The sequence below is a fragment of the Macrotis lagotis genome, chromosome X (assembly GCF_037893015.1).
Source record: "Macrotis lagotis isolate mMagLag1 chromosome X, bilby.v1.9.chrom.fasta, whole genome shotgun sequence".
Taxonomy (NCBI): domain Eukaryota; kingdom Metazoa; phylum Chordata; class Mammalia; order Peramelemorphia; family Peramelidae; genus Macrotis; species Macrotis lagotis.
The window spans coordinates 194,619,349-194,642,403 of record NC_133666.1 but is presented as its reverse complement, the minus strand read 5'-3'; the positions used below and the strand labels follow the sequence as shown (position 1 = coordinate 194,642,403).

General features: G+C 33.5%; 1 protein-coding gene across 9 annotated transcripts in view; it reads right to left on the bottom strand.

Annotated features, from left to right (window-relative positions):
* Positions 1-23,055, bottom strand: part of PAM (peptidylglycine alpha-amidating monooxygenase) — a 478,021-nt gene that overhangs the window by 122,193 nt on the left and 332,773 nt on the right. For all 9 annotated transcript variants that reach the window (XM_074207272.1, XM_074207271.1, XM_074207266.1 and 6 more), the window contains 5 exons: positions 3,810-3,858; positions 2,710-2,777; positions 1,432-1,512; positions 1,033-1,109; positions 511-614 (listed from right to left, as the gene is read on the bottom strand). In XM_074207272.1, coding sequence (XP_074063373.1) covers positions 511-614; positions 1,033-1,109; positions 1,432-1,512; positions 2,710-2,777; positions 3,810-3,858 — 379 coding nt within the window. The remainder of the gene's footprint in view (positions 1-510; positions 615-1,032; positions 1,110-1,431; positions 1,513-2,709; positions 2,778-3,809; positions 3,859-23,055) is intronic.

The following is a 23,055-nucleotide window of genomic DNA, read 5'->3' as shown; positions in this document are numbered from 1 at the left end:
TTCAAATATATTTTTACCTTATATAACATTTCCAAAAATATGTTTTTTGGAATCAACAGTGGATGATGTATAAATATATAACATTTTTTGAATGCAGGAAGAAATGCATTTTAGAAGTTACACCTTTTCAAAATGATTATACTTCTGCTAACTGATGAAGGGGAAGAAGGAATATGTAAAGTTATGTTCTATAAGCTTATTTGATCTTTATTTTATAGATATGATACATGAACATATATGTAATATATACATATACTAATATATGTATATTTATAAAGCTCTACTATATATGTATATCTATATATGGAGAGAGAGAGAGAAATATGAAAATCAGGAAAAAAGGAATACAAAAAATCAAGCAATCTTTTCCTCAATAGTTTAAAAAAGAGGCAATAAAGAATGATAGAGGTCAGCATGACTCTAAAACTCTGCATTATTCAATTTTTCATAATCATGCTTCATTGAAAGAAGGCAAAAGAGAAGATAAGGAAGGAGTTTGCAGGAACATACCCAATATGTGTGTCTTCAGTTCTTCCTTCTCCACTAAATACACACCTTGCTGCTAAAATATCACCAAAGCTAACATCTACTGGGTGTTCCACAGGATAAAAAGCCTGTCCATAAGACAAAGATGAAAATGCATTAATGGAAGCATATTGTATGGAAACTTGGGCCTAATGCTGTTGGCTTACATTAAGAAGGTGAGAGTTTAGTTTTATTACAGTTGATAGGAAAGTTGATTCCACTGTTTTAAACTTAAGGATACCAAACTTAAAAATACAACACAGACTAACTGCAAAATTCTAAAAAAAAAGAAAAACGAAGTTTATTACACAAATCTGAAAAACTGATTTAAAGAAATTTCTGGGCTAGATAAGTCTTCACCAAAGCATTTAAAACAATGCTGGAATTAAAAGAGCAGAGCAAGGCTAGATGTTGGATACAAAAACTAGTCAAGAAATTAAAAAAAAAACAATCAGTTTTTTTTTTCTTTTGCTTATCCCTCCCAAAGTTCAATTACTTTTCACATACCTGTGGCAACTGAGGACTTTGTCGACCTATTAATGTCCATTGTCCATTTCTTACTCTGTATCCACTTACTACTTTACCTATAATAAACACATACCAATGACGAATTATTACTAATACTTTAGAAATTCAAAAGTAATCTTAATTGAGTACTTTAAAATTAAATACATGTCTCTTAAAAAAAAGAAATCCTATCAATAGATAAACCTTCCAATGTAATTTTTGGTAAACAGTAAAAATTTCAAGTTATTCTGTAAAATAGGAATGTTTAACATCTTTCAATCAAGATAACTTTGAGACCAAAGGCAATTGACAGCTTATGTTCTCACAATTATATTTAATATTTATTGTTGATTAATAATTAATATAACATATTTAAATAAAGTTGTCCAAAGTACTTACCCAAGTGGTGAGTATGAACTCTATATGCAAAAAGGTGCATTGGATATTTTTTGTAATGGCATGAGACATCTGCATTGATTACTATTACAAAGGAAAAGAGAAAGAAAAAATGCTATTATTTGTTTAGGGCAAAGTCATTATTTTTGTTGCTTTGCTAGTCCACCAAAGCCATTTCTGTAGAATATACAGAATGCAAAGTATTGTTCCAATCTGCTCTGAAGGAATAATTAATTAATTCAACAAATATTTATACTGAAATCTACATGAAGGTACTACTGTACTAATTATAACAAAGACTTCAAAGAATAGGAAACCATGTCATGAACTTTATCATATCATCAGTTCATAAACAAAACTGACCAGGATTGAACACCTAAAGTACTGTCAGAGGTTTTGGTAAATACTTTAATTTTGAAATTTATTCTAGAGAAAAAATATGCTTGATGATATCTGCTTTGAATTTCACAGGGCATGTTTTATTTTTTATCAAATCAAAACATGTAAATCTGTAAGACTATAAATTTCTCAAAGATAGGAGCCAATACAAGATCTAATGTAAATCTTCCATTTTGGGCTCCATAAATATTTCTAAAATGAATACATGGACATCAGGTGATGAGGAAGTAGTTCTGGTCATTAAATTTTAACAAATGTATATAAGTTTTTAATAATCCTAGGATTTCTGGGAAATTAGGTGGCACTATGAATAAAGTTTTGGGCCTGGAGTCATCTTCCTGAGACCAAAAACGACCTCAGATATTTACCAGTTATATGATCTGGGCAAGTCACTTAATCTTGCCTCAGTTTCCTCATCTGTAAAGTGAGCTGGAGAAGGAAATGGCAAACAAAAGACAGATTCTGACCTCAAGGAGCTTACAATCTTAATGAGGAAGACAACTTGCAAACAAATGTATATAAAACATACTATAGGCTGGTTAAAAAAAAAGGGAAATAATTAAAAGAGGGAAGGCTCTGGACTTAAGAGGAATTGAAGAAGTTTTCTCCTAAAAGGTGGAATTTTAGTTGGGACTTAAAGGAAGAAAGGAATTCAATAGTTACAAGGAAGAAGAAAGAGTGTACCAGGAATGGGAGACATCTAGAGAAAATGGCCAGAGATGAAGGATGGAGTGTCTTTGTGAAACATACAGGAGGTAGATTTGTTCTTACCCCATGAAGTAGATCATGGACCAAGGCTTTTTGCCTCTATTTATTAGGTTCTAATGCATTTTAAAATTTGAATTATCTAAAAACAAAAATTGTCAATGTAACTTTACTTACCTTTCTCCCCTGGTGGTATGACAGTATCCACAGACATCATAAGATACATGCCAGCAATTAAAGGCTGCCTGTAGGAAAAAATATATATTTATCTTATTTTTCTCAAAAAAGTACAACCATTAAATCTATAGCCTTGTAAAAAATAAAATATGCTAAATCTCAATTTAGCAAATATTATTTAACAAACAACTTTTATATCATAGGGAATAATAATAGCATCTAAAATTATTTTTCCCTCAATAATTAAAAACAACAAAATAGAACTAAATTATGATTAAAACATGCCTTTGAATATCTAATATGACATAAATGTTGTTAAATTCTTATGAATAATCTTTGTGGTTGATCAGGAGGAGTCTATGACATGACCACTTCTCATATCTGAAGTAGATTGGAGACACTTCTTATTGGAATTGAAGAGGTTGAGGAATAGGGAGACCAGGATAACTGAAGTGGAAATGGGTTATTTAAAGAGGAGACAATTGCAAAGAAATGGTCCCAGAGAGAAAGAGCATGAAACAGGCAATGGAATATGCCAGTAAGTATGCTTTCTACCATGCTCGATTACTGGGTGAAGAAAAAAAATATCTTCATTTGTTCTACACAGAATAAAATGCTTCTAACTATAATAAATTGGCAAATCCAAAATCAAAAGAAATAAGGACAAGAAACTACATCTTAAATTTCTAATCAGAACCACATCTCTTCTGGTCAAATAGATTGACACTCATTTAGATGACAGGCAAATTCTTTACTTAATTTTAAAATTCAGTTGACTGCAATTATTTTCCAAGGTCAATCAGTACACTTTATTGACAAAATACTGATTAGTTACATGATAAAGAAAACATAAAATATAAAATGTAGAAAAAATTGATTCCATTCTCTTCTCTCTCCTCATCTTTTAAATATTCATCATTATGATTTGGTCAAAATCAGAGTCAGAGCCAGGGGTTCAAATAGTAATGGGAGGCAGGAATAAGAGGTTTTTGGTTACCCCCAAAATACTGTTTTTCTCTGAGCTATTAATCAATGGGATAGGAGTGAAAATTAGTTGATTTTAAAGTTTTAATTCACATTTTATAATTAAAAGTACTTACTGTAGACGTGTCAGATGCAAGGTCACACCAGAACAATCCTTGTGGTTATCTGAAAATACATACAAACAATATGAGGATAGTACCTCAAGACAGAGATTTTAATGTGATTAAATTTGTTCTTACCTCATGAGTAAGACCTTAAATGGTCTCATTTTAGAGTATCACATTTTAGAGTCTATAAATTGCTTTGACATGTTTTCTTAATTATCCTCAGATATTTTTCAAGTTGGAAATTTGGGAATTCAAGTCAAACATCCACAGAGATTCAACTGAATAAGTTCAATTATTAGCTCTATGCAGGTGACTTCCTTGATTTTTTAAAAACTATAATGACATAATGACAGATACCTGCAGAGAGCATCTCCGACAGGATAGCCCACAGTCTCAAACTCAATATGTATGAAACAGACCTGACTCTATTTTCCCTAAACACCTCTCCTATAAATTTTCCTGGTCTTGTCATGAAGGACAAGAGGAGAACTCACTCCTTATTTTTCACTCCAGCAGAAATAATGAACTAAGAATTATTAGCTTGATTCTTGTGACTCCTGGCTGCCTTACCTATTTTGTGCTGCTTTTCTTGAATATATAACAATTCTGATATGGTATGTATGCCTTGGAGGCACCCTTCTGAGTCTGAAAGATCAATATTTCTAGGATTGCTCAACTCATGAAGAGGTAACCCTTCCATATCTACTATGTTAATTCTAGAAGGAGAAGATGATCCATTATTATGAAAGAATAAGTTCAAGGTTCTAGCCTGGCTTATAAAAGTTGCAGACATGTATAGTGTAGAACTGAGGTGAAATATAAAATGCCTCTTCAAGCAGTGGCACACAATGCATCAGGTCTCTGAAGGAAAACTATAGTAGTTAGGCTATTGTTGCTGATTCTTTAAGTTTATTTATTTATTAACATGAACTTGAGTCTCGTGTATGTTAGATTTCTTTTGTGTAGAATGAATAAATAGCAAATAAAAAACATGATTTACATATTAGGTATGCACTCTGTTCCTCTTATCTCAACTTTTGGAAAATCCTAGACATTTGCAGAGATAAGTACTTTAAGCAATTTTTCTGATGTTGGGATGTAAAAACTCAAAGAGATAATGTGATAAAAGGACATCATGTTTTTCTTTGGAGGTCTGGCTCTTGTAGGACTAAATCAGGACCACATATGTCCTGGTCTATAGCAGAGGGGATCCTTAGCCTAGGATTAAGGCATAGTGCTCCTGTCTCCACGGGGGCCAGTAGAATTTTTTCCCATAGATACATATACATATATATGCATATATATATATGTCTATGTATGCGTATGTGTATGTGTATGTGTATATGTATGTGTATGTGTATGTGTATGTGTATATGTATATGTATATGTATGTATGTCTGATTTTTTTTTGTCAAAGGGGAAGTAAGGTGGGGAAATTTCATTTTCCAATATAACTTCTACCATTTAAGGTCTTAGGGATTTGCCTGAAGACTGAGGGATTAAATGACTTCCTCAGGATCATGTATTCAGTTTCTATGAGACTGAATTTGGGGATCATTCCTTCTAGTATGCCTTTTAATATATTGCTTCTTTGCCTTGCATATGAATAAATATTTACTGAATTGAATAGTTCTGATCTAGATGCAAAAATTCCCTACAAAATCACTCCTGCTTATCATCCTAGTCTATATTCTTCCATTTGCAAATGAATTAGCTCACCTCAGGAGGGACCTAAGAACTCTGTAATTAAGACTGAAATGTATCATAACATTGATAGTATTATGAATATTAAAAAGGATATTATTCATCAAGTGACTTTGTTTTTCCTTTTTCTTTCATTTAATATGATTTTCTCCTTGTCAACTCCATTCTATCTTTCTTTAGCTAATTCTAATACTATTCCTGAATGAATAAAACACATTTTCCTTATTTTTGCCAAGGTTAATCCTTTTTTGTATTCAAAGATTTTTTAATAAATTTTTTAGGTTTTTTTTTTGCCTAAGGAAGTGTTGGAGGCCGGATTTGAACTTGGGTCTTCCTGACTCCAGGACTGGTGCTCCATTCACTGTGCCATGTAGTTGCTCATCTTTTAATACATTATTTTCTTTTAATATATTTTTGATGTTCCTCTTTAACAGTAATTCCTCTAATATGTTAAGATCTGAAAATCTTTTGTTCCTACATCAATTATTTTTAGATATTCTCTACCTCCAGCAAGATAATATTTGTAAAGTATTTAACAAAGTGTTGTCACATTGTAGGCACTCTATAAATGTGATTGTTATTATTATTATTATTATTATTATTGTTGTTGTTGCTCCGCTAATGAATCCTCCCTTTCAACAAAGAAAATCACCTGTCATAGTGATTATGCCAGATGATTCATTTAACCCTCCATACCCACTATCCTCATATCTTCTCACCTCTTCCATGTGGCCAAGATTAATCTAATAATTTCAGGTTCAATTTTGCTTTTGTCTTTTTCTTATCCACATGTCTGCAGCCACTGAATATACTATTCTTCTGATTTTGATCACTACTTTACCAGTTTACATAATGATACTTATGTCTCTCCAGATTCCCCATGCTTGCTATTCTGGCACAATAATATCCTACTATATTCATATTCTAAATCTTCCTAGCCCCTCCCCACAAATTAATTTCAATAAGACAAATATATGACCATGTTACTATGTTTCTGGCAAATGGTGGACACTAAAAATGCTTCCTAATGGACTGTAAGAAAAGAGTTTATTATTGTTTTACATAGTTCTGCTATTATGTTGCATTTTTCTTTTTTTTTTTTATGTCCAGAAAGACTAATCTATAGCATAGCCAAATGCAGTAATTTTGTACTAATGGACTCCCTAATGCTTATGGGTCACATAAAAATCTAAATGACTTGTGTTGGAGGAGCTTCTAGATGGAGGATGGGTGTTCCCATGTGGGATAATGATTGCAGCTTCAGTCTGGTTATGGCTGTGATGTAAAATATTGTAGGCATCTTAATAAACCACTGAATCCATTTTCAAAGAGAAATGGTTTCACTATATTCTGCATATTAGCAATCTGAAATATAGTCACTATGCATTGCATTAAAAATGATTAATTGGTAATCACACTCTGGATCAAAGATTTAGCTCCTCTGACCTAAAAAAAAATCCTACTAAATTTAATTTTCAGTTGTAATTGTAAAGTATCAAGGAACCACTGCCTAAAATTCCATCTCCAACTGAGCAGAACTATACATGAGAATTGCCTCCTGGGTTTTCATTACATCTTTGCCAGGGAAAATTCAATCTAAAAATATTTCAGTCCCATAATATAGCTTAGTTGATCACATTCTACTAAGACTTTTTTATAAAGCATGAACTAGGAAGAAATTTTCAAATGAATTAGCTCACCTCAGGAGGTATCTAAGAAGTCTGTAATTAAGACTGAAATATGCCATAACATTGAGAATATTATGAATATTATCAATGATATTGTGTCAACAACTGTCAGTTGTAACAAAACATGGGAAAAAAATCTTAGGAGGAAGGGTAGCAAGTTTTGGAGGACAGTTTTATAAAACAATTCATCAGTCAATTAATAATGTAACTTAAATAGTTCAGTTGTTGAAGTAGTAGTATGAATATCTAAAGGTTCTTGATTTGATTCCAGGCTTTATAAAAAAAAGAATTTTGAAATTTCTCTTTGGTAAATTGTTGTAGATAGAGTACTTGAGTTAGCATTAGAAAAATACAAATACTTCTCCAACTGATAAATGGTCAAAGGATATGAACAGACAGTTCTCCAATGAAGAAATTAAACCTATCTATAGTCCTATGAAAAAATTCCCTAAATCGTTATCGAGAAATACAAATTCAAAAAACTCTGAGATACCACCTCACACTTATAAGATTGACCAATATGACAAAAAAGGAAAATGATCAATGTTGGGAGAAGGTGGGGAAAACTGGGACTCTACTGCCCTGTTGTGAACTGAATGGTGTTGTGAACTGATGCAACCTTTCTGAGAGCAATTTAAAACTACCCCTAAAGGACAATAAAACTGCATATCCATTGATAAAGCAGTACTTCTACTAGGTCTATATCACCAAGAGATCAAAAGAAAGGGTAAAAAGTCTACCTGTACAAAATTATTTATAACATCTCTTTTTTGTAGTGGCAAAGAATTGGAAATCGAGGGGATACCTATCATTTGGGGAATGGCTGAACAAATTGTGATATATGAATGTGAGGGAGTACTATTGTTCTGTAAGAATTTATGAGCTTCAGGACTTCCGGCCAAGATGGCGGAGAGAAGACAGGCACAGTTCTAAAGTCTCCTGATCTATTCCCCATCTATCACATGAAACAAACCTCTTAAAAGAAATCCGAACCAGGAAACCCAGAAAGAAAAGCCAAGGAGAGGAAAATCTACCTCAGGATTGGTCTCCCGCAGCAGCCTTGGATGAGTACAGGCAGGTGAGTCTGAGCTCCCAGGGAAGTTCAGCCAGACCAATAGCTGAACTGGAACCAGGAGTCTGAGGGCCCGAGAGCTGGACCTGCTGGATCAGCGGTGGGCTGGACGAAGGGGGCTTGGGTCCGCAGGGAAGCAGAGGCACTGGTGTTGGTGCTGTCCCCCTGGAGCTTGGGGAAGGGGCTGCGGGGAGAGGTCTGGTGCAGGAGAGCTGCGGGCTCCATCCCTGGGCTCCTCAGGTCTGAGAAACTCTGAGCCCATACTTCCATTGCACAGAGGCCTCCTCCCAAACAAATGCAAATTACTTCTGCCTCAGGCCCAGCTGTGTGAGCAAAAGAACCAGCCCAGCTGAGGAATGACCTCAGGCCAGGGTAAAGCCCACCATTGATTGAAGGCAAAATAATTCAATAGCTCCAATTCCCTCCCTCAAGCAAAGGGAGAAGGCCTCCCAACCAAGGTCACAGACACCCCAGAGAGGGCAACCAGCACCTCCTACTGGCCAGCCAGAGAAACTGCACTCAGTAAAGCTTTTAGAGATCCCAAGCCCAGGTGAACCAGCCCCACCCAACTCAAGGTCTTAGCATAATGAAGAAGGGTCAGCAGAAAGGTGGATCCATAGAAAAATTCCTGGAAGGGAAAGACCCCAACCCAGAGAGACCTGGAATATCTGAGGAGAATACAATCTGGTCTCCAGCACAGAAAGACTTCCTTGAAGAAATAAGGAAGGAGTTTAAAAATCAACTGGAAAATTTGGGGGAGACAATTAATACCTTGCAACAAGAAAACAAAAACTTAGAAAGTACAACTGGACAAACACAAAAAGAGAATAAATCTCTCAGATCATCAATTGGACCATTACAAAATGAGAATAATTCTCTCAGATCCTCAAATGAGCAAATGCAAAAAAAAATTAATTCTCTCAAAACCTCAATTGGTCAAATGGAAAGCTCTTTCAAAAGTAGAATTGACCAATTGGAAAAGGTTAATGAAGAAAACTCCTCCCCCCAAAAAATAATGGAGTCTACAGAAACTAATGACTCCACGAGACAGCAAGAGCCAGTTAAACAAAATCAAAAAATAGAAAAAATAGAAGCAAATGTGAAATACCTCATCAACAAAACCACTGACCTCGAGAATAGATTGAGGAGGGGAAACCTGAAAATTATAGGACTTCCTGAAAACATTGAAGAGAAAAAAAGCCTGGACTTAATATTACAGGATCTAGTGATGGAAAACTGCCCTGACATCATGGAATTGGAGGGCAAAGTAGTTATTGAAAGAGTACATCGATCCCACAAGAAAAAGATCCTAAAACTAAAACACCAAGGAATGTTGTGGCCAAACTCCAGAACTATCAGATAAAAGAGAAAATCCTGCAAGCAGCCAGAAAGAAACAATTTAAATATCAAGGAGCCACAGTAAGGATCACACAGGACCTGGCTGCATCAACTTTAAGGGATCAAAGGGCCTGGAAAGAGATATTTCAAAGAGCGCGGGAGCTTGGAATGCAGTCAAGAATCTTCTTTCCTGCAAAGCTGAGCCTTCTCTTCCAGGGAAAAGGATGGACATTTAACAAAATGGAAGAATTCCAAAAATTTCTGATGAAAAGACCAGAGCTAAACAAAAAATCTGGATATCAAACAGGAGGTTCAAGAGACACATGAAAAGGTAAAAAAAAGGGGGAAGGCGGTAAAAGGAAAAAAAATGCAATCCAGCAAGTTGAAACTGGCTATATCCCAGCATGGGGGGGGTAGAGACTCTCATAAATCCTGAGAAATGTAACTCTAACAGAGAGAATATACCTAGCCAGAAATGATGGACATCCATGACCTATCCTTCAGACTGATATCTAATGGGATGTAACTGGCTTTAACTCCACTGGAGAGAAAGACTCTAATAACTCTCAGGAATTTGGACTCTATTCAACAGAATATACTGAACTAGAAGGGACAGACACTCAGAATTTTCTATGATTTAGATAGAATGATCTAAAAAAAATACACTACCTCCCTAAAAAGGGGGACAGGAAAGAGACAGGAGGAGGGAGGGGATTGAATGGGACAAATCTCATTACACTAAGAGGTACAAAAAACCTATGTAATAGAGGGGAAGAAGGGAGTAGAGGAGAAACACCTGAATCTTCTTCTCATCAGACCTGGCTTAAAATCAACCTACACATACTCAGTTAACTTATAAAACATCTAACCTTTCAAGAAGTAAAAGGGGAAAAGGGGAGGGGGTACAGAGAAAGGGAAGCGGAGGAGAGGAAATAAGGGGAAATAACAAAAGGAAGGGAAGGGAACAGGGAAAGGGGAAAGAAAGGGGAGGGTGTGATACAGGAGGGCAAACACACTGAAGGGGGTGGTATTCAAAAACAAAATACTGGGGAATATGGATAAAGGGGGGGGAAAGGGGGAAAATACAAACAGAGGGAAGATAGCACAGAGGGCAATAAAGAATTAGTAATCATAACCTTGAATGTGAATGGGATGAACTCTCCCTTAAAACGTAAGCAAATAGCAGAGTGGATTAAAAACCAGAATCCTACAATATGCTGCTTACAAGAAACTCATTTGAACCAGAGAGATACATATAGAGTAAAGGTAAAAGGTTGGAGCAAAATATATTTTGCTTCAGCTGAAGTAAAAAAAGCAGGGGTAGCAATCCTTATCTCAGACAAAGCAGCAGCAAAAATAGAAAACATTAAAAGAGATAAGGAAGGAAACTTTATCCTCCTAAAAGGTACCATAGACAATAAAGTCATTTCAATATTGAATATATATGCACCCAGTGGGACAGCACCCAAATTCTTGGAGGAGAAGCTGAAAGAATTACAGGAAGACATAGACAGCAAAACTCTACTAGTAGGAGACCTCAACCTCCTGCTATCAGATCTAGATGAATCAAATCATTAAACAAACAAGAAAGAAATTAGGGAGGTAAATAGATTGTTAGAAAAATTAGATATGGTAGACTTATGGAGGAAACTGAATGGGGATAAGAAGGAATGTACCTTTTTCTCTGCAGTACATGGAACTTATACAAAAATTGACCATGTACTAAGAAATAAAAACCTAATGATCAACTGCAGAAAGGCAGAAATAGTGAATACATTTTCTCAGATCACAATGCAATAAAAGTCATATGCAATACTGGGCCAAGGAGATATAGACCCAGAGCAAATTGGAAACTGAATAACCTCATCTTAAAAAATGAGTGGACCAAAAAACAAATTATAGAAAGAATTAACCATTTTATCCTAGATAATGATAATAATGAAACAACATACCAAAACCTATGGGATTCATTCAAAGCAACTCTCAGGGATATATTATAGCTCTAAATGCTTATATGAATAAATTGGAGAAAGAGGAAATCAATGAACTAAACATGCAACTAAAAAAAATTAGAGAAAGAACAAATCAAAAATCCCCAATCAAATACCAAGTTAGAAAATTTAAAAATCAAAGGAGAAATTAATAAAATTGAAAGCAAAAAATTATTGAATTAATAAATAAAACCAAAAGTTGGTATTATGAAAAAACCAATAAAATTGATAAACCTCTGGTCAATTTGATTAAAAAAGAAAGAAGAAAACCAAATTGCTAGTATTATAAATGAAAAAGGTGAACTCACCACCAATGAGGAGGAAATTAAAGTAATAATTCAAAATTATTTTGCCCAACTTTATGCCAATAAATTTGATAATCTAAGTGAAATGGATGAATATTTACAAAAATATAAGTTTCCCAGGTTAAATGAAGAAGAGATTAAATACCTGAACAACCCTATCTCAGAAAAAGAAATTCAACAAGCCATTGGTGAACTCCCTAAAAAAAAAATCTCCAGGGCCTGATGGATTCACAAGTGAATTCTACCAAACATTTAAGGAACAATATGTTCCAATCCTATATAAACTCTTTGGAAAAATAGGGAAAGATGGAATTCTGCCTAACTCTTTCTATGAAACCAATATGGTACTGCTACCTAAACCAGGAAGAGTTAAAACAGAGAAAGAAAATTATAGACCTATTTCCCTGATGAATATAGATGGAAAAATCCTAAATAAAATCTTAGCAAAATGACTACAACAAGTCATCACTAGGATAATACATTATGATCAAGTAGGATTTATTCCAGGAATGCAGGGTTGGTTCAATATTAGGAAAACTGTTAGTATACTCAGTTATATCAATAACAAACCTATCAGAAACCATATGATCATATCAATAGATGCTGAAAAAGCTTTTGACAAAATACAGCATCCATTCCTATTAAAAACACTAGAGAGTGTAGGAATAAATGGACTGTTCCTTAAAATAATTAGCAGTATCTATCTGAAACCATCAACAATCACTATACTCAATGGGGAGAGGCTAGAGGCATTCCCAATAAGATCAGGGGTTAAACAATGGTGCCCATTATCACCACTACTATTCAATATTGTATTAGAAATGTTAGCATCAGCAATTAGAGAAGAAAAAGAAATTAAAGGAATTAGAATTGGGAAGGAAGAGACAAAACTCTCACTATTCACAGATGACATGATGGTCTACCTAGAGAATCCCAAGAAATCATCTAAAAAACTACTGGAAACAATTAGCAATTTTAGCAAAGTTTCAGGTTATAAAATAAACCCCCATAAATCCTCAACTTTCCTATATATGACTAGCAAGAAACAGCAGGAAGAGCTAGAAAGAGAAATTCCATTCAAAGTAACCTCAGACAGTGTAAAATACTTGGGAGTCTATTTGCCCAGACAGACTCAGAATCTTTTTGAAAACAATTATAAAACACTTCTCACACAAATTAAATCAGATTTAAATAACTGGGCAAATATCAACTGCTCATGGATAGGTAGAGCTAATATAATAAAAATGACAATTCTACCAAAACTAAACTGTTTAGTGCCATACCAATCAAAATTCCAAAAAATTACTTTAATGAGCTAGAAAAAATTGTAAGTAAATTTATATGGAGAAATAAAAAGTCAAGAATTGCCAGGAGCTTAATGAAAAAAAAAATGCAAACGAAGGTGGCTTAGCACTACCCGATCTAAAATTATATTATAAAGCATCAGTCATCAAAACTGTTTGGTATTGGCTAAGAAATAGAGTGGTGGACCAGTGGAATAGACAAGGTGTAAAAGCAGGAGAGGATTATAGTAATCTGCTGTTTGATAAACCCAAAGAGTCAGGCCACCAGGATAAAAACTCCCTCTTTGATAAAAACTGCTGGGATAATTGGAAGTTAGTATGGAAGAAACTTAGATTAGGCCAACACCTCACACCCTTTACCAAGAAAAGATCCTAATGGTTACAGGACATAGACATAAAAAACAATACTATAAGCAAATTAGAAGATCAAGGACTAGTCTACCTGTCAGATCTATGGAAAGGGGAACAGTTTATGACTAAGGAAGAGTTGGAGAACATCACTAAAAACCAATTAGATGATTTCGATTACATTAAATTAAAAAGTTTTTGCACAGATAAAACCAATGTAATCTAGATCAAAAGAAAAGTAGTAAATTGGGAAACAATCTTTACAACTAATGATTCTGACAAAGGACTCATTTCTAAAATATACTGAGAACTGAGTCATATTTTTAAAACAAAAAGCCATTCTCCAATTGACAAATGGTCAAAGGATATGCAAAGGCAATTTACAGATGAGGAGATCAAAGCAATCCATAGCCATATGAAAAAATGCTCTAAATCATTAATTATTAGAGAAATACAAAATAAAGCTTTGCTGAGGTACCACCTCACACCTCTCAGATTGGCCAATATGACCAGGAAGGATAATGATAATTGTTGGAAGGGATGTGAGAAATCTGGGACACTATTACACTGTTGGTGGAGCTGTGAACTCATCCAACCCTTCTGGAGAGCTATTTTGGAATTATGCCCAAAGGGCAACAAAAATGTGCATACCCTTTGACCCAGCAATACCACTATTGGGTCTATACCCTGAAGAGAAGAGGAAAAAGGGTAAAAACATTAGTTGTACAAAAATATTCATAGCAGCCCTGTTTTTGGTGGCAAAGAATTGGAAATCCAGTAAATGTCCTTCAATTGGGGAATGGTTTAGCAAACTGTGGTATATGTATGTCATAGAACACTATTGTTCTATTAGAAACCAGGAGGGAAGGGATTTCAGGGAAGCCTGGAGGGATTTGCATGAACTGATGCTGAGTGAGATGAGCACAATCAGAAAAACACTGTACACCCTAACAGCAACATGGGAGTAATGTTCAACCTTGACGGACTTGCACATTCCATCAGCGCAACAATTGGGAACAATTTTTGGCTGTCTGCAAAGGAGAGCACCAGCTGTATCCAGATAAAGAGCTGTGGAGTTTGAACAAAGTACAAGGACTATTCCCTTTAATTCGGAAAAAAAACCCCCAGATGTCTTATCGTTTGATCGGGTTACCTCTGAGAATTCTGTTCTCTTTAAGGATATGATTTCTCTCTCATCACACCCAATTTGGATCGAGGTACAACATGGAAACAAAGTAAAGACTGATGGAGTGCTATCTGTGGGGTGGGGGTGGGGGGAGGGAAGCAAGATTGGGGGAAAACTGTAAAACTCAAATAATATCTTTAATAAAAATTTAAAAAAATAAAATAAAAAAAAGAATTCATGAGCTTCAGAAAAACCTGTAAAGATTTCCATGAACTGATGTTGAGTGAAATGAGTAGAACCAGAAGATTACTGTACACCTTAACAGCAACCTTGTATGATGTTCTTGCTCTTCTCAGGAGTAGAATAATCAAAGACAATTCTAAAGTACTTGTCATGGAAAATGCCATCTATAACCAAAGGAATTATGGAGTCTGTAGACCATAGCATACTATTTTCAGTTTTTTAAATTTGTTGTATTTTTCTCTCATCTTTTTTCTTTTTTGTTCAAATTCCTCTTTTACAACATGATTAATATGGAAATATGTTTAATATAGTTATAATATAGATTAGTCTTTGTCTAGGGGAATGGGGAGGGAAGAGAGAGAGGGAGAGAAATGTGGAACTCAAAACCTTACAAAAAAGATAGCTGAAAACTATCTTTACATATAGTTGGAAAAATAAATACATTTGTTAAAATTTTACAAAAAGTAAAAAAGAAATCCAGATTACCTCAGATGCTTCCTATGTCATAGTTTAAGCAAATCATCTAAACCTCTCAGCCTCAAGCTCCTAATCAGAGATAATAATTCTCTCCCATGATTTTTGTCAGAGTCCAATGATATAATCAACATAACACACTCTGTCAACCTGAAAGTTACATAACAATTATTATTAATTTAAGAACCTTCAGAAGAAAAGATATAAATTTATTTCTTTTTACTTTAAAAACAAACACTAATATCTTCCTCCCTTCAGCCCCACCTCAAAGCTTATATATCAAATTAAATGTCCAATGTGACAATTCTTTTTGATCAGGGATTTACAATTAAAGTTTTTCTGCTCTAAAAATCATCATTTAAATATACCTATTGTCATTGCAATTGCATGACTAGTTTATTAAATTTGTAGACTACAACATATACCTGGGATAGGCATTACAGATGGATAATGAGCTTGACTAAGAATTGAACAAGACGAGAATAGACTGAGTCTGAGCACCTTCATAGTATTTTTAATGATCCTGTCCTGCTCCCTTGAGCAAAGACTCATTCTTTACCCTTAAATAGCAGTGTTTTATTGTTACATAGCTATGAATCCTGGGCCACCACAATCTCTATGACATTAAAGTAATTTGCTGTTATTAGCCAATTAGTTGTGATGACTCCTTATGAACTCATTTGGGGTTTTCTTGGCAAAGATGTTCTATATAATGGTTTACCATTCTATATAATGGTTTACCATTTCCTTTTCCAGCTCATTTGACAGATAAGGAATGGGGCAAGTAGTGTTAAATGACTTGCCCCAAGTCATGTCTAAGGCCAAATTTGAACTCAGGTCTTTCTTTCTGAGTTCTATCCACTCCATCATCTGTAATGCAAAGGAAAGATTGATGATATACAAAGGTACCTATCATTGAGGAAATATGAATAGCAAAGGAAGTGGGGCAGAATCTGGTGAGAATGAGAATGTAGTGAGTATACAACTCAACTGTTTTATTGCTGTCTATTAAATCAGGAGTGTAGACTATCCAGCTTTTGTCCCATGTACTCTTGCCTTTTGTCAAGGCAATCACAGGCGTGACTCAAAATTCAATAAATCTGGGAGCTTTTTAGGAGAGAAGTGATTAATTAAACATTTGACCAAATATAGCAGGTTAATGATATTATAAATATCCAAATGGCCCTCAGCAGAAAAAAAGGTTCCCTACCCCGCATTAACTGTAAAAACACCGAGAGAAAAGGCTCAAGAAAGAATGTATATGAACTGACAGGATGAAAAAACAAGCATGGGTTTGCAATCTTCACTGATGCAAGAAATAGATATATTGATGAATTTACTAATACTATGAAGGTAACAAATAAGTTGTCACTATATTTCTACTTGTGGGCAGCTGGGTGGTGCGACTGGGTAGAGTAAATCTTTGTGAATTCAAATCTGGTTCAAATTTCTATTAGTTGTGTGACCCTGAGCAAGTCACTTATAATTCCTCAACTGTAAAATGAGTTGGAAAAGAAAATGGTAAACCACTTCTGTATCTTTGCCAAGAAAACCCCAAATGGGGGTCACAAAGAGTAAGATGTGACTGAAAAATGACCAAACAACAACAAATAATTCTATCCTCCTAAATTTTTTTTTAAAAAAATATGATCTCCCTACTTAATCCAGTTATTTTTAGAGATATAAGAGCACAGTAATGGAAGTTCCATTTTTTTAAAAATCTAAAGCAGTTAGCAAGAGAATAACACTTTATTTACTGTCTAAAGAAAATGCCATTCATTCTAAAGAGAATTATTCAAAATCAAGAATACCATATGGTTTAAAAATAATAGGTGAAAACTTAAATTGAAACATAAAAAGAATATTTGTTTATTTAGAAAAATATCCAAAACTTTGGACTCTTATTAAGTATGTTTTAATGGCTAAAGTAAAAGTTGAATTTTATAAACTCCTTATTATTTCTCACATTAGTGCTGGTTTTGTTTTTATTTTTGTAGAGAAAATGAACTATACTCACATTTAAAGCCAATAAATTCCTGAAAATTTCAGAAATCAAAATATACAGAAGCCATCCAAGTATAATGGGAGAATTAGAATCTTAATTGTGATCATGTGTACTGATAAATGAGGAATTGATGATCCTAGGACAATGTTCACAATATAATGTCTTTTGTTCCAAAGTACTTTTAATACCATCCTTATTTTTAGTAACTCATTTAATGGAAATTATAATTCTCATTACTTGAATTGAAAAATTCTGGGGGTAATAAAAGATAAATAAACGGCAGCATATTCCACAGAGGAATTCAAGTTGGGAAAAGTGAAAACTAATACTATGAAAACAAAGAAATTTCTTATACATTATGACATTCATTCATGGTTTGTTTGTTTTTCATAGATGTGATTTTATCAACATGAAATACTCCTAATATGAAAAATTTCCACCAATATAGTATGGAGTACTAAAAGATCAAATGCCTTTGTCCATGATCACTCAGCTAGTATCATCAGAAGTATCATTTGAACTGAAGTCTTCTGTTCTCCAACGTCAGACCTCTATCCAATACGTGATACTGTCTAGCTTGTTTTGTTATTACTGTACTTAAAATAGTTAATCTCAAACACTAAGTATTAAAGTAGAGTTTGTTATTCCAACTTAGACCCACAGTTGTTATATCTTCCTATATAACTTCACTGAATTTCAATCTGAATAATGAATACATGTGTACATATGTATTTTTGTATACAAATCATACACACACACACATACACACACACACACATATATTCACACACACACACCTACCTATAAAGAGTAGTAGAAACAATTAGACATAGAGCCCTATTTGATTTTTTCCATGGAGTTTTAAGACCTTAAGAGACTTTGAAATCTACAGGTCTTCCAGGAGCAAGAGAATATTTGGCCAAAAACATATTTTAACATAACATTTGGCATAAAGATTGTAACCTTTTAACTCTAATATGAGGCATGTCACAATGGTACATTACTCTTTTTCTGTAACTTCTAGATGGAAATCTTGCCCCTTTTAAACTGAAATTTCAGGAATCTGTGCATCTTTCCCTGATGATTTTCAATCTGCTCTAACTTTTAGGTCACTTTTGATTCAAAAAATTTATTGCCTTCAGTATAAAAAAGGCTAATGTTCTCTAAAGCTCATTTAATCTAGAGCTGATCTCTTACTTTAAATACAAAATCAGCAAATAAAGCAAAGGCAAATAATGAAACAATAAAGAAAGATGATTCTTCAAACCAAGAGTATCACTGTTCCTCCTAATCTATAAAACTTTAAATCAAAAAGTGTTTTCTGTTTTTTTGGTTTTGGGTTTTGTTTACATTTTAGTTGGACAACATCCTGATATTAAAGTCTATTAACATTTTATTTTGGTATCTAGCTTGATAGATATAAGTGGGCAATTTTTTCCCCTCCTCTATCATATTTAATTTAAAGATATTTTAAAAATTAGATTTGTAAGGCATTCTTATTAGTCTCTGTTAGGGGCAAACAATGACAGAAGCCTCTCAAATTTATATTTTAAGCCATAGTCCTATAATATGAATCCTATTATCAGATACAATCTTCTAAACAAGATAGTAACTTTCCGAAGTGCAGTTTGGGAGATATTCAATTTAAGGTCCCTTACAGTTCAATATCTTGGGATTAAAATGGCAGTATAGGATGTATAAGTAGTCACTTATAAGAAAAAAAACATCAACATGAAATAATTATCGAACAATTACAAAGCCACCCTAAAAGCAAACATTATGCCAATCACATAAAGACTGTTGATGGAGTGTTCAAGGTAGGGAAATGGTTAGAACAGGCTAACATTAATTAGAATAGATCTTGGAGGAGAGATTCTGAATTAAGACATATTACAAATGTGTATTTTAAGACCTGATTTTACTTTAAGCCTGCCTAGTCATAAAAGCCTAGTTCAGACTTCTGAATTTGGGAAATAGAAAAAGACAAAGGAAGGGGGGAAAAATCCATTCTATCATAAGATGCTAAAGCTTAAGTGTACCTTAAAAATAATCTAAACTCCATCATTTCACAGATAAATAGATCCTGAGAAGATTCAGAATGAAAGGTCAAGAAAATAGAATTTATGATGCTTTTTTGGGGTGGTTTTTGCAAGGTAATAGGGGTAAGTAACTTGCCCAGTGTCTCATAGCTGGATAATTATTAAGTGTCTGAGGCTAGATTTGAACTCAGGTACTCCCAACTCCAGGGCTGGTCTATACACTGCAGCACCTTGGCTACCTCCCCCTCCCCCAATTACTTTTCTAAAAAGAATAGTTCAATAAAAGAAGTGAGCCTGAATGTGGAGAAGAAAAGGATTCTTGACCAGGTCTAATTTAGACTAGATTAATGATTCATGCTTGTGGATTAAAAAATAATAAAGTGCAATAAATGCAATTTTATTAATAACAATAAATTAAAAGATTTCTTTTTTAAAAGGATAAAAAGACACTATTCTTCACTTTTGATTCAGTGGAATAATATCCACTTCATTTCCAGGGATAACATTCCCTACAGCTGTCAGGAACTCTGATAAAACTTCTTAAATTAATCCTAGGTTGAACCATTTACTCTGGATGGCAAGGATGACAAAAAGGCTCCCTTCTCTTTTAGAAGACCAGAGAACTAATCCACTAGATCTGTAGACTACTATAATAAGATATAGATGAGACTGTCAAAAAGAAAGGAGAAGGGAAGGAAAAGGACAATGGAAAAGGAAAAAGTAGGCCTGGGGGATCTGAATATAATCTAGGGTGCAGTATGATTGGGCAGAACTACTCAGCAATGATTCCTAGAGCATCATTTGTTATTTGCACTAAAGTATTTAATGGTAGCATTGTTTAATAACTTCTATATAGGGTGCAAATGGTATATATGATTATACCTCCAAAAAAATAAAAACAACTACATAATACAAACAAGCCTCAGTGTATAGCAGAAAAGGAAAAGAAATGTTAAGTGGTTCTCTGTGAGATAGAAAATAGTTAAAATAGACACCCTATTCCCTATGTACAAATTTCAAATTGCGCATTAAAGAGGTTGAACTTATTGAGCACTGGAGGACAGAAGTCACTGGATCATTCTCTCTGTATATGTATATGTATATGTATATGTATATGTATATGTATATGTATATGTATATGTATATGTATATGTATATGTATATGCATATGCATATGCATATGTATATGTATATGTATATGTATATGTATATGTATATAAAAAGAGGGAAAGGGATCATAGTCAGATATGACAAATGAAGAGAGAAAATAAGAGAAATTAAATAATTCATCTTAGAAAAGAAAACAAAATATTGACTCAAGTAAGCTAGGCAACTAAATGTTAAAGGTGAAATGAACAAGGTGCTTCAAAATATATGGTCTACTACCAAGAGAACTCACGTTGAGTCAAGGGGCTTGGATTTAAGTCTTGCCTTTGGCTCTAGTTAATTGTATGACTTTGGACAAATTATTTTACCTCTCTGGACTCCAGTTTTTTTGGATGTGACTAAATGATCTATATGCTTCTTTCTAGCTAGAAAACCTTTAAAAAAAGCATTCCTTGTAAACATTAAAAGCACTACTTCAGAAGAGCCAATGCTGGATTGTCCAAAGAACTAAATCACAAGTATAGACAAATGACCTTAGCGGGAAATAAATACCACAGTCTTGTTATAATAATACTTTTTGGATTGAAACCAGACAAACACGTTATAGATACCATGATATTATTATAACATCCTTCTAATGTTTTTCAGTAAAAAACCCTTTTGATGACAAATTTGCTTTATGATAAATTCTGTGTTCTAGGTATCTGGCAAGGCCCCAGTGTGTTAGTAAAAAAGGAGAGGCAAAATAAAATTTAGGAATTTGGAAGTTAGCACTGATTTGTAAGATTGTAACCATGTACCACTTCCAATCTTCTAGGGAAAAGTGCTTGATTCTCTTCTCCCTTTAAGTTTGTTTAAATATTTGCAAATCTAGGTTGGCATAAACTCTGCTTCCTCTGTTTTTTTTTTAATCTGTAGTAATTATGCCTTCTATTTTTTATTAGTTTGGCTTGTAGCTTTCTCTCTCTCTCCTAAGATATACTTTTGAAAATCTTTTTACTTGTATTTATGCATCCTGAATGGAACTATCTTCTGGGAACCAAAATTAAGAAGGAATCTTTACAAGAATTTATCTTGTAAAGATAAAGTGTGCTTTAGTAATTTTGTTTTCTTAGATAATGATATGTTTGTTAAGCTAACTACATTAATTATTTTTATGTCTGAAAATACTGGGAAAGGCAATAGATTGTTTTTAATAAATACTATATAAATCCTTAACTCCTGAAAGAGTCAAAATAGAAGGAAGGAACATACAGCTATTAATTGCCTAATATGTTCTAGACACCGTGCTAAGCATACTCCTCCTCCTCCTTTAAGTACTACTACTACTACTACAACTACCACTGCCACTCTTACTACTAATGCTACTATTTCTACTTCTACTACTATTTATTATATAAATTAATATATATATATATATGTATACATATATATATATATATATATATATAGTATCCTCAAGTGCTCAGTAAGTTCAGACTCTTAAATGCTCAATTTGAAATTTGTACATGGGGGAATAGGACACCTATTTTAACTATTTTCTATCCCACAGAGAACTACTAAATATTTATTTTCCATCTCTGATATACACTGAGACTTGCTTGTATTATGTATTATGGACCAGACACTATGCTAAGTACTTTTATAATGTTATTTCAATACCAATTATTTCAATACCAAAATATTATTTCAATATATAAAATGTTATTTCAATAAAAAAAGTTTTTGCAAAAACAAAACCACTGTAACAAAGTCAAAAGAAATGTAGCAATTTGGGAAGCAATTTAGAGCTTATACCATCATTATACTAGGCAATCAGCAAGCATAGAAGGGAGTAAAAATGGTATCATCATGGAGGAAGAAATGAAACATATTCCAACTGTTTGAAGAGACATGAACATAATTTTTAATCATAATTAGAACTAAGAGGTAAATTAGAAGTAAGTCAAATATTTTTTTAAGAATTAAAAGTCCAATAAAGCCCAAGGGCAAGATACAGAAAAAGAAATTACATTTAAAGTAACTACAGACAACATAAAATACTTGGGAATCCACCTTCTAAGGTTCTAAGATTCTAAGATTGCAAGAAAGCAAATGAACACAATTACAAAATACTATACACAGAAATAAAGTCAGATCTAAACAAACAGAAAAATGGCAGTTGCTCATGTTAGGCCCATCTAATATAATAAAAATGACAATTATATCAAAATTTAATTCTACCCAAAATTACTTAGAGCCATACCAATCAAGCTACCAAAAAGCTATTTTATATGGATAGAAAAAATAGTAACAAAAATTGTTTGTAGCAAAAATAATTCAAGAATATTAAGGGAATTTATGAAAAAATGTAAAGAAAAGTGACCTAGCTGTATCAGATCTAAAACTATATTATAAAGCAACATTCATCAAAACTGTCTGGTACTGGCTAAGAAATAGAGTGGTGGATCAGTGGAATAGACTAGATGCAAAAGAGACCGCAGGAAATGATTATAGTAATCTTTTATTTGA